The 12,867-nt window shown below is 51.3% G+C and overlaps 1 protein-coding gene across 1 annotated transcript in view; it reads left to right on the forward strand.

Moving 5' to 3' along the window:
• MAP2K6 (mitogen-activated protein kinase kinase 6) overlaps nt 1-4,177 on the forward strand; it is a 44,868-nt gene extending 40,691 nt beyond the window's left edge. The window contains exons 11-12 of the mRNA XM_067308120.1: nt 513-558; nt 3,487-4,177. Coding sequence (XP_067164221.1) covers nt 513-558; nt 3,487-3,564 — 124 coding nt within the window. The 3' untranslated portion in view covers nt 3,565-4,177. The remainder of the gene's footprint in view (nt 1-512; nt 559-3,486) is intronic.
• Nucleotides 4,178-12,867: the final 8,690 nt, after the last annotated feature.

A 12,867-nucleotide genomic window follows, 5' to 3' on the forward strand; every position in this document is an offset into this window, starting at 1 on the left:
GAAACCAAAATAACTTCCAGCTACAACCCTCCAGAGCCATCTGTTGTAGGAGAGGAGAAAAAAAGGATGTCCCATGTAACCGTCCCTGCTGATAACAACGCGGTGATAAACAAACAGTTGTACACGTGCTTCAGAACCACTCAGCTACCACTCCCAGTTGGAGGTTGGAGGCTCTATCCACTTCCTTAGTCCCTGTTTTAGCGGGTAGTACCCAAAGGACCAATTATGCCAGTTCCCCAGCAACATGCAATGTATTGACTTGTATATATGAGGTCTCCGGATCTGGGTTTGACCTTGAGCTCACTGCACTTGTCATACCCAGTGCTGTGTACCACGCAGGGCCTATGTGCAAGCTGTTGGCCTAGAGCTGTTGATCTCATGTATGGATGAGTGGTTGGACTTACTGTACAGGGACTTGAAATCTTGCTTTTTTAAAGATATATTTATATAGCCTTGCTTAAATTGCATACAGAATGTAACTTTTTTCCTTTTTCTTCTTTTTTTCATTAAAGCTTGAAGAAGAATTCCAAAGAACGGCCAACATACCCAGAGCTTATGGTGAGTGTGGATTAAGTAGTGTTTTGGTTGAAGAGCTTAAACATTATTAGATGCCGAAGCCAAGGTTTCCGACTGTGACTGGGAATTTGGGATACTCAGCATCTCAATGCTCATAAAAGATATGAGAATCATGTCAATTCAGTGTCCTGGGAGAGTGGCTGCAAATCAGGATATGCTCTTGGAAATCTTGGTCAGGTGCTGATACAATCAGATCAAGGGAGAATATACTTGAAAAATATCTAAAAGCAGTTAACAAAATTGTTAGGGCATAAGAATGAGGCTGCAGAGAGTTAGTTACGAAGGGTAAAATTCTCCCCTTGGTTTGTGTGACGGCTTCAGGCACCAAAGCCCAATGCATGCACCGCTTCATGCACCACGTGGGCTGCAGGAACTGAACAGACTGCTAAGCTTTATTGACATGGTGCCTTGGAGAGGAGAGTTTTTGGACAGAGTGATTCCTGGATGCTGGGGACAGAGACAAAGCTGTGGCTAATAACTCTGGTTGTTGAATTTCGTCTGCTGCTTAGAGACTGTTTGCTGTGAGCATGGCTAGGACAGAGGAGTAACAAAGAGGAAGAAAATGCTGATAAACACTCGCAAGGGTGGGGGGAAATACAAGACAGCGAGGGCTCTGTGGTCAGACGCACTAACTGCTGACGAACTCCCAGCGGTACAGACACTGGCTGGCATAAGCTTAGCCAGAGCTCTGGGCCAGCCCTGGGATAAGTTTCTTCTGCAGTGCCAGGGCTCCAGCCTCCCTCTCTCCTGACCTTCTGGGATTGATCCTGATGCTGCCAAGAGCTGACTAAGACCCGTCGAGAAGAACCATGCCATTTGGGAAGTCAGTGTTTCACTCCCAGAAGCATCTGTTCTCTTTTTCATTGTCACTTGATTCATGGCTTGTTAAAGGCAGGAAGGTGCCTAACTTAGTTACTTCTAGAGATCTTGACCCAAATGCTTCATCTGTGCCTTATGTCCGCTCCGTCCTTTGGTGCCATTGGTAAGAATGTCTGCGCCAAGGGTGGAAATTTCTGCAGAATATGCTCAAGCATTAGTGTCTCCTGTTACTTATGACAAGTGCATTATGCCATCCAGGGATTTCCCTCACACTACCCGCATCCTGACACCTTCTGCCTGCAGTTGCTGGGATATCTATAACATGAAGGTGCCAGGGTTTAAAGTGCTCTTTAGGTACAAGGTGTGCTGGAAATCCATGCACCTTTTAAAAATGAAATGTAAGCAATGAATAATTCTTATGGCATTTCTTGCTGGGCTCTGTAATGCAATTAGACTATATATAGATCTGATTTACGCGTGGTTTGCTCAAACACTGGTTTCAGACAAAGGGAGGCCCAAGGTTTATGGCTTTTTTTCCTTTTTTTTATTATTGAATAAATACATATATATTTTAAGCAAATCTCTAAAGTTTGCCAAATGGCCTTTTATCAAAAAAGTTCACCGGAGCAGCTCTGTCTGTTGCAGCACTAATACCGGTTGGCAAGCGAGTGCATTTCTATTGAATTAGGTTCTTGGATCACCTCTCCAGAGTATCTCAATGCTGTGGTATTTTATGGCTGACATGAATGTTGTGAGGTCCTGTGGCTGTGGGTTGGTGTTTTGTTTTGTTTTGCTTTTTCTGCTCCCTCCTCTCTCTCTTACGGCATTAAGTTGCGGTACTGGATTGGACTTGTCATTTAGACCAAGACTGCTCCCTTGCTTTCCTGTGGAATTGAGGTTTCTCATGGAAAATATGACTCTGTGCTATCTTGAGCATCAGGAAAACTGATATGGATGCTTAATTTCATTTTAAAACCCACTTCCCCAGGTGAAGTGGAGCGTGAAACTACTGCAGGACTCCTCCCCTGGTGGTCTGGGTGTTGTGTTGAGCATGTCCCAATGGCTGAGTTGACTCAGCTGCGTAGTGTATTGACCTGGTTGTTGGGCAGGACTCGGGTTTGGGGGAGATGGCAGGGTGCTGGCCCGTCTTTAACTCACCCGGTGCAGGTATGAATGTGCTGCTATGGGGGGAGCTTTGAAAACGCCTGCAAGCCCCAAAATGCCTTTAAAAATGTGGTTTAAATGGAGAGGGTCAGGAATCGAACACAGCTCCCATGGGCTGATGTATGGGAAGCACAAAGTCATCTTGCACAAGGCGGAGGGAGGCCACTTGCCCGAGCCCTGCAGGACCCCGGGGCCTCTCGGTCGCCTCTGACACCCCAGGGCCCCAATCCCTGCCTGAGCCATTGGGGCTCGGCCCTCAATACAAGCAAATATGAATAACCGCGTATTAGATGCCGAGGTGGCGGGTGCTGAGCAACGTCACCGCCGCCGGTGGCAAGACTGCGTCACCGGTCCTAGCAGCGAGGGGCTGTGTTGTGCTGGGGGGGTTTGGTGGTGTTTTTGCTCCTTACACGTATTTTTCCGTTTGTGCTGAGATGCAGGCGAGGTTTTCTGGCAGGATGTCTTCCCACGCTGGTCACGATTAAGTAGTTAAACATAGAGCGTGCTGCGGGCTTTCCAGCTGGGGTGGCTTTCCTCCGCAGCGGTTAGGGCTGAAGTAGCCGTCTCCTGCTCGGAGCATGAGCAATCCCAGGGAAGCAATGAGACTCAGAAGTCACCGGAGGGTAAACACGCAGATAAAGCCGGAAGCCGAGTGGAAGCCCACCACTGTCAGCCTTGCTGCGAGGCTCCTGTGCTCCCGCCGGGGTGGCGGGGTGGGCAGCACCTCTGCCCCGGGGAGAGGATGCAGGCGGGGACCAAAGCACAGAATATGGAAAGCCCCACATTATGGTGCTAGCAAAAACCTGTTTTTCACTGTCTAGGAGATAGACTGGCTAAGAAGCCGTTAGTTCTGGTCCTTTGAGTTGTGAGTAATACATTTTAAGACGTTCTTTTTTTTTTCCCCCCTCTCTTTCTTTTCTTTCCCAGCAACATCCTTTCTTCACCCTGCACGAATCCAAAGAGACAGACGTCGCCTCTTTTGTCAAGCTCATCCTGGGAGACTGAGAACTGGACTTGTAAATGAATTGCCCTTCTGTGGACTGGTGGGTGCCGGGGAGGGGCGCGTGGCAGGACTTGTCATGAAAGCACCAACAGAAAGTCGCCGTGTTTTGTTTTGTTTTGTTTTTATTCTGAGAAACCCCCGCCTCTCCGAAGTTTTTAAAAGGGTTCTTTGGTATCCATAGTGACATAGAACGAGCTGGTTAGTGAAATGAATTTTAATAAGGTTGGTAACCTTAAAACAAACACAAAACAAAAAAAAATTTTTTAAGAGTGATTTACATATTTAATGACAGTTGAAATCCCTCTTCCTAACTTTCTCCTCATCCCCTGTCCCTTCCTCCTGAACCGGAATTTGCTTTGTCATGGTAATAGGTGCTATGGTAGTCATGAAGTTGTATGTAGATTTATATTTTGTCCCTTCCATTATTTTAATATTTATGTTAAGTGCTTGATGGAATAGATTTCTGTTTTATATGAGGATGAATGCGTGGTGACGATGATGCTAAATGAGGCCACAGCAAGCAATAGTTGTAGGGCTTTGCTGGCGAAAAGGTGTCACAGGAAAAGAGGAAGAAGAGAAGTGTCTGTGTTGTGGAAAATATTTAATGTGCATCGTAAAAAGAATTTATAATCAAGGATCTCAATTCGGCTCCTCGAGCTGCCTTTGCGGGGGCCAGGGGGAAGGCGCGGGCCTCCCGCGAGGTCGCCTCTCCTGGGGGAGATGGTGCCGCAAGCCCGGCCGCGGCGGCAGCACGGCCGGAGGTCGGCGGTGCCCTGCCGGCCCCGGCTCCGGTGCAGCCCTGCATCCTGCCTCACGTCCCGCCTGCTTGTACTGCAGGTGGCGGGCAGGCGGTGAGGCCCGGAGCGGGACGGCAGTGTCGGGATGGTGTCTGGGACAACAGGTCCGGGGTGAAAAGGTGTCGGATGAGTTGCGCGAAGATCGGAAAGGGGCTGTAGCAGCCCGTCCCGCTCCTGCCTGCGTGCTTGGGGGCGGCGCAGAGACCCGCGCGCTCACGCCAGGCTCGCGAAATGCTGCCCTGGGCGTTCCTCTCTCCTCCTCCGGACGAGAAGGGATAACAGTCTGCATAGCTGGGTGTCTGGGGGGAAGCAGGGATATTGCAGACCGCCTTTCCAGCGCTCCTGGCACAACCTCGGCAGCAACCCCTCTGCACTTCCCTGCAGCCATTGGAAGCGCTAGCAAGTGCGGCTTGGTCCGTGCCCAGCTCCGCTCGGGATGATGAACGGAGCCGGGAGCGCTGGGCTTGAGCACAGGCTGCAGGTGTCCCCGGCCAGAGCCACAGCCTGGGAGAGCCGCAGTCCCCCCGGCAGAGCTCGTTGCTGCCAGGCACGTGCCCAAGGCTGAGCTGCCACGAGCAGGAGCGGGGGCACCATCCTGCTGCATTTAGGTGCCACGGGGACTGTGCCGCGCGAGGTGTTGCGGTGCATCCGGAGCGATGCCGCTGGCTCCAGCTCGACGCCGGTTCCTCCGAGCCATGCGTCGCCTGCCTTGCTGCCCCGCTCCAGCGCTTCTGCCTTTCCCCGCGGCTGCGTTCCCCCAGCACCTGTGTCCATGCGTCCGTGCGTCCTTGTGTGCCTGATGTCCCACTGTGGCGCTGCCCTTGTCCATCCAGCGCTGTTGCCTTGCCAGGGTGCTGGGGCGGCCGGTAGCACGGGGTGGCTGCTGGGGAAGGTGGAGCTGGTGGATTCCTGCCAGTGGGAAGATTTGTGCTCCAGTCGTGGCAACAGCCCCCTTCCCCTCGCTCCCAGACAGTTTCTGTTGCTGGAGACTTTCCCCTACAACCTGCTGCTTTGACTCCCTCTATGTCTTTTCCATAATAGGGGAAGAAAAATTCTTGGAGAAAGTCGGGGCGAGGAGAAGGGCTTGCAGGAGCCCCTGGTTTTCCTGCTGCAAATAGGCAGAAATGTATTGAGGCTCTGAAAAAAGCCATTTGCAAAGCCCATGTCTGCCTGTGGGACTGCCTCTAAATGCAGACTTTCGGGGCCAAATCCTGACCAGACGCACACCTGGCTCAGCCATGTGGAAGTTCAGCGGGATGTGACTCAGCCCGGGGTCCAGCCCTTTCCCTCCCAGGAGAGCGGGGCCGGCGGTGCAGACCAGGCTCCTGGGCTAGCCAGAGTGCCCGTTTGGGAAGGGGCTGATGGGGAGGATGGTGTTAGAGCAGGGGTCCCGGAGCGGTGCCGAACGTGCTAGGGATCGCTTCCTGGCCGTGTGGAGAGCCGCTCGTAGATGTTGCTCATGGGGATTCGCCAATCTTGTCCCCCGCAGCTGCAAAGCAGGGCGGTCAGAGAAGGGCTGGTGGGAGCTGGTGCATGGAGCCTTTCCTTGCCGTCACGAATTCACCGGCCGTGTGGGTTTTGGGAGATGAGGTTCCCCGTTCCTCTGCCTGGGCTTTACAAGCCAGCCTGGCCCACGGTAGCGAGAAGCTCCATGTGCCTCTTTCCTTCGAGGGGAACCTTTCAGGTGACATGCTGTTGTGGGTGAAACCCAGGGATGTTTTACTTCTCGGTGTAGTTCCAAAAGGCCTCACATGGCTCCTGACCTGCCCTCTCCTCTTCCGCGGTGCGTGCACGTGTTTGCTCTCGCTCGCTTTCTCCTAGTCGCAGGGCGGCTGCGATTGCTTGTCCTCAGCCACAACGCAAAGTCCGGCCAGCCACTTTAGGGAGCTTGTTCCAGCATCAATTCTTGCTTTGAAAAACATGACATTCAAAACCACCCTTTGGTTTTCCTACATATGGATCTGATGCTTTTCGTTAAAGATTGTTTTTGCTGCTTTTCTCCTGGAATATAAGTCTCATTTGGACACCGTGTCTCCTTGACCTCAGAGCACCATTATTTCAGTGCCATTCTAATTGACAGACTGAATTTATGTGATACTGTCAAAGTTCAGTATTAATAGCAGATATTAATGTCACCAGCGTTTTCCAATAGAAAATTAATGTCAGTGTTGTCTGCAGCTAGTAACCCTTTACAATGATTCCTGCATGCCTCAACACTACATGCTGAGTGCTTTTCTTTTGTGCTTTCTGCTCTTGCAGTGCTTGGGTCGGCTAATCCCTTTGTTTTAATGACATTACAATGGGGCATGCAAGAAATAACTTCCCTCCCGATTCTCCACAACTTAGTTCCTTTAAAAGTCATTTACGCCAGCACCAAGTGTGAATCTGTGTGACCAGCATGACTGAGAAAAGTGATTCAAGCGATCACCATGGCAAAAGGTAGTACGGCAGGAGGGAAAGGCAGGGGCTGTCTCCGGCTCGGCAGCCCTCGGGGCGAGCGTGAGCACAAAGCTTGCACCAACCCTGTTTTTTCTTAGACACCTGAGCGGGTGGCCTCCACGCAGGTGGAGAGCCAGGATCTCGTGTCCTTGACAGCTCTGAAAACATGCTGGGCTGCAAGGCCAGATTCTGTTTCTTTGCTCTTTCATTCAGTTGAAACCTCTGCTCGGAGCTGAGCCCAGAGCTGTGGCCTCAACGGGCGGCATGGATTAATGCCGGCATGGTGAGGTGTTTGCAGGGACCCCTCCGCTGTGCCCCGGGCTGGAGTCACCGAGCCGCATGCAGGACGCCCAGCCCTGTCCTCGCGGCAGCAGCAGCAGTGCTGCAGAGCGGTGATGCTCATCCCCTCTTCTCCGCCTTATTCCCGGAGGGGAGCCAGCAAAAATGCCTGACGGCTCCCGATGTTCCCGGACTCTCGAGGCCTTGCCATCGCTAGCTTGTGCTCTTCAACTGTAGCCAGCAGACTGGCTATGGGAAAACTGTTTTCTGGGCTCCCCACAGATCCCTTAAACTTGAAAGAGAAGTTGGAGGGCATTTGTTGGTTACTGTGTCTACGTGCCAGGTTCGTGCTGCTGCGGTGGGTGACGTGCCCATCTCTTCTGGAGGTTTTCCAGGTGTACAAAACTTTACACAGATATCTATGTACTGTATTTCTGCCTTTTCCCTGACTTCTGCTGCGTTCATTGGCTGGGAAGGAGACATTTCTGATGTGTTAGAGAGGTGGGACCACCATTTCCGGAGGCAGCTGGCCCATCCTGGGAAAAGGGGGAGGCCATTGGCGGGCCTCTACTCAGAAATAGCTCTTTTTAAAAAAAAAAGATGCAGTTGAGCTCCCATTTCTTTGGCAGCTGTGAAGGGATGTGGTGGTGAGCCCGGTGGGTGCTTCCACCCACCCGTGTGCCCTCGCTGGGGCTTTCCTCACCCAGCCTCACTGCAGCATCTCCTTCGGCACCGGGCACCTTGTGACGCTTGTGATGTTGTCTGAGTTTTGAGCAGAAGGAGGGAGGGTTGTTAGGACAGAGCTCCTGGTCTCGGTGCAGAGGGAGGGCACAGAGGTGCCGTAGTCACGATTTCTTCCTGTTGGTGGCAAGCAAGAATCTACCTGCATATCTCCATCGTTTGCTAGACGTTTTGGAAGAGGAAATCCGTCTCTGCCGATGCAAGATTACATTAGTGGCTGGTCCGATATAGTTCAGACGAGGTTCCCAACAGCTCCCTTGTTTAACAGACCTCTTCTTTATTAAAAACAACCCCCAAACTCCTCTCTCAGAAAAGCTAGCCAAGATGCTCTTTTTTTTTCCCTCTCTTCCATCTTGTTCCTCTTACAGGAACTCTAGGAGCCCGTCTTGGTGCTTTCACTCTTTCACATGCCAAAGATTGCTACATCCCTCTTAGTTATGCTTCTGCCAAACCAGATCTTACAGTCTTGCCTCAAAAATCATCCACTTCCCTGCTCCTTGGGGTTCCTTTTGTTGCTGTTGCTTTTTCATTGAATTTCCTCATGTTTATTGACATGTCTATTGTTGAGCTTCCTGGACACATGCAGCTCGCTTTTTCGGATGCAGAGAAAGACAAATAGTTGCCTTCCCTGGCCTGCCCCTGCTGTTGGGGAAATACTGCTAGCAATACGATTCCTGCAAATGGGGATGGGTCTCTTTTAGCGCGAGGGTCAGGCATGGTGTACACTGGCATTGCTCCATTGGCTTGGCTGGAATAAGGCCAGTTGTGTCCAGCTGAGAATCTGTCCTTAATGTCTAAACAGTTATTACCTACTAATAAAGATTAATGATTGTAAATCCCCAAGGATTATACATAAAATGGCAAGTTTTAATCATTAATCTTTATTGCCATATTATAGCTGTTTATGTCAGAGGAGTGTTTTCTCTCTCTGTTCTGAGTCTGCATTTAGAAGGGGGGGTTGAGCGTGGGGGGATGTGAAAGATGGACATAACAGACCAGATGTCCACGTGTTTTACAGTCTGTGTCCTCCCCCCAGGTCAGTTGTTTCCTTGAAAGCTGTTAACCAGCAGCAAAGGATGTATTGCAGAGCTTTGTCTGCTCTGCTGGCCTCTGCCTGAGCTATAAAATCCAGATTGTTCCTGGTGAGAAGGGATCAGATCTCCTGATTAATATTTCAGCTCAGCCTTGGCTGGAGCAGATGGACACTACGGAGTTTGACGTGTGCTCTGGCAGGTTGGGGCGCTGCAGTGCAGTCGGGTTCGCTCGCCCAGGCCTCGCGGGAAGAGATGCTCTCTGCGCAGTAGGCAGCTCTGCTCCAAGCTGGAAGGATGCTGCTCCCTCACATAGCCCCACCCCATAAAAACTGCTGATTTCACTATTGAAGAGGCCCAGAAACGGCTCGTTTGAATCTTGGCTTTCATGTATTTGCAGATGAGTCTAGGCATGGCTTGGAGGTGGTGGTGTCAGTGGTATGGACACAAAGGTTCATGCTGGGTGCTGGCTGGCACAAATCGTTTGAACATGGGCATGTTGCCTGGGACGAACAGTTGGGTTTGCATGAATAGTGCATGGGTAGCTCAGGCAGCTCTTCCCTCACCCGCCTCTCCCTTGTTTTATTTTCTTTTTCCTCATTGTGGCAGAGAAGAAAAATATCCTGGGAAAGTCAACCTGTAGGAGGGCTTTTAGTTGAGGCCAATTCAGCTGCGAGCGCTGCTGGGCTTGTTGCCTGATGTGTGGTCTGGTGCACTGCTGCTTCCTGTGCTAGGCTTGTTGGTAAGATCCAGAGGTTGGACATAAATAATAAGGAAACCATGGGAAAGGTCTCTGCAGCTGAGAAAGTAGAGGATAAAACTTTTAAGATTGTCTCTAAATAGCCTAATGGTAGGAATATCCAACTTAGAGTCTGCAAAGACGAATTAATCCTTCAGGGAGCTGCGCTGCAGGCGGTGATGTTCCACCAGGAATGATTTTGACTGTGTGACATTTTCTACTTGGCCTCCTCTAGGGCACTCCTGGGTTGCAAGAAAGCTCTTAGCCTCTGTCAACTCCTCTTGGTGCTCTTGGCAGCAGGTGCTTTGGGAAGAGAAGGGAGCTACTTGTCCCCTGCCCAGTGACCGTCTACGGGAAGTCACAGCAGGGCTTGCTGCCCTGCAGATGTCCCACCAAAGTGAGAGCTTCCCCAGTCCATCTGCACGCTCTTCCGTTGGGTTCTATTGCCATCACTGTAAAAATCCTTTCCTGGAAGTGGAGCAGCTCCAGAGCCTGGCTGAGTCACGGTTTGGCCGTGCCAGTGGCCCGGCTCCGGTGCAGGTTGCATCCGCTTCCTCGAAAGGCTCCGGGTTCCTCTGCTTGATGGGGCAGAACTCCAGCAGCTCTGAGGTGCCATGAGGATAAGCTGGGAAAAGCTTGGAAGCGTCTTAACCGCTCTGGAAGTAGAGATGGAAATCTCACAAGATCAGACAGCTTTCGGCAATTTCCAGTGCTGTGTGGTTTTCCCCGGAGCTGCAAACCCTGCCTAGCGGGTTATTTCATGGTATTTTGATACGTTACTTTCGCTTTGGGGCGCAGCTAGGTCCAGGATGCTCAGACTAGTGTAATTTTTAAATAAAGAGAAAACACACACACCCCAAGTATTACTGGACTGTTCAGGAAAGTTTCTGTTTGCTTTCTCTCGTAGGAAGAGTTCAGGCCAGCTCAGCGTTTCTCCTAATTCAGTCCTTTTTTGCCCCAGATTATTATTTTCTTTATGAGAATCAGAGATCTTGATTTTACTTACACCAGCCTGACTTAGGCACGTTACTGCGGGTAAAGCCAGACCCTCGGTCTGCCTGAAGCACCGCAAGCTGCTGGGCTCCGCTCAGCCAGCCCGGAGTATCCAGAAACGATATCTGAAAGTCTGCAGGGCTTCTCAGCCCAGTTGTACACTGCTTTTTTTATTTTTTAGGAAGGATACTGTGAAAAGTCAGACAGGACCAGGTGTCCTTGATTTACACAGCCAGAGCGAAGCGCTGTAGACCAAGTGCCGAGCAAGAGCCAAAAAGGTGTTTTCAGAGATCGATTACAGCCTGCATCGGTGCCGGTGAGCCGGGATCAAACGTGCCCGTGCACAGGTGCAGCTGCAGAGCCGGTGTTCGCCTCCGGCTCAGAGCGCGTCCGAGTCCCGCGGAGGCATCGGCCAGCCCCGATGCAGCACCGCCGCCCTTTCGTCCCCCCCCGTAGCCGTGAGTGCAAAGCCGGCGTTTGGGGACAGCCGTCCCCGCGCCCGCCGCCTTGCCGGAAATGGGCATGGCGTGCAAACCCGGGGGCAGTTTGTGTTTGTTTTTAACAGCAGCACGTTGGGGCGAAGCTGCTAAATGCAGCTTCTTGCAAACTGGGAACGTGTTGGAGTAAAACTTGTCCTTTCTTTGTAAAAAGGAAAAAAACAGTCTAAAAATGTCTGAAATCTTCAATTCGAGCAATTGCAATTTTATTGGCAAAGATCCGTATTTTGCGTCAAAATATATGAAGTTTCCAGAGTTTCCTTTTCATGGTGTGAAATCTACTCTTTCTTGAGATGGTGGGAAATTTGTAAAAAAAAGACGTTTCCACACACTTTTAGCTGTAAAAAAACCAGAACTGAAAAAGAATTGAGCACAATCCAAATGCAACCACTTCCCAGTGGGCTGCAGGTAATGAAGAGGGCACAGGCAAAGCAGCTATTTTGAACACATTAGTAAAGAGAAGACTTTCCAGCCTGCTATAATGCAAGTCCTTATTTTATTTTATTTTATTTTATTTTATTTTATTTTATTTTTTGTTTTATTTTTTACAGCAACATCTTTTATTTTATAACTGTGAAAGTCCCTGCTTTTCCTCACATGTGGGAAGCCGATTTTTCTTTCTCATGTTATTTATTATTTATCCATTTCTGGTACTGCCCAAGATGTGCTGAAGGTATCACCAGCCTGCTCTGGAGCCGTGTTCAATCACTCTGGTATCTTCTGACAGCTGGAATGGCAAATGTCAGTAGATGGCAAACTATTATTATTTTAAATTATATTTATAGAAATCTTCATTTTCTTTAACTTTTTTTTTTTTTTTTTAAATGACCTGGTCTGCTCTGGAATTCAGGAGGGGGGATAAGGAGCCTTTTTCAAAGAATTATGTTTTTCAGTTTTTCTTTAAGTGTCTGGGAGGCTCCTGAAAAGACCTGATCTCCACCTTTTTAAAAAGAAAAAAAAAAACAAAGAAAAGGCAGAGGAGGCACCGGCCGGGTCGCCGTCGTGGCGGCGCGTCAGGCCCGGCGCAGCGTGCGTCGCCGCGCTGGCTGCTCGTGCTCCCCCTGCCGTGGCGGCGACGGCGGGCAGCAGGGCGCGGAGGCCCTGAGGCGCTCGCCGGGCGGGACGGCGGAGAAGCGCCTCTCACGCGGCCGAGGTGGCCTTGAAGCGGCACTCTGGCCCCCGTTCGCTTTCCGCCTTTCCCGTAGCGTGGCTGGGAACGCGGCGCCGTCAAAGCCGCGCGCGAAGCTTCGCCTCCTCGCCGGCAGCTTCTCACGGCGCGACGCGTCAAAGCGCGCGAGAAACTCGCCGGGAAAAATGCATCACGTCACGTCCCCCCATCCTTCTCCGCTGCTTGGCGTTCGTCTTCCTCGGCTGAGGTGGCGGCGGGGAGGAGCGGGAAAGGGAACGGCGTTGTCGGATGGAGAAGCAGGGCGACGCGGGGCGAGGGCGTCTCGGTCTCTGGCCTTGTTTAGGAAGCCCATGAACAGCCCGAACCTCGGCGTCGGGGGGTCCCGAGAGGGGAAGGTTGGAGGAAGCTCGTCGCTTATTTAGAGGAACGAGGTGCCGCCACCGCCGCCACCAGGCTCTCGCTTGGCCGGGGAGGGCTGAGCACGGCACAGCTCGCCTCATCTCACACCAGCTGAGGTGTTCCCCAGCGGGAGACCCCCGGTAGGAGCCCGTGCGTAACTTTAAGTAGGCTTTTATTTAATGTCGCCGTTGTTTTGATGAGATGCTTTCAGGATCAGCGTCGTGCTGGATTAAGGACGTTGGCGGGACAACCGGACTGGCC

The sequence above is a fragment of the Apteryx mantelli genome, chromosome 19 (genome assembly GCF_036417845.1).
Source record: "Apteryx mantelli isolate bAptMan1 chromosome 19, bAptMan1.hap1, whole genome shotgun sequence".
Lineage (NCBI taxonomy): Eukaryota > Metazoa > Chordata > Aves > Apterygiformes > Apterygidae > Apteryx > Apteryx mantelli.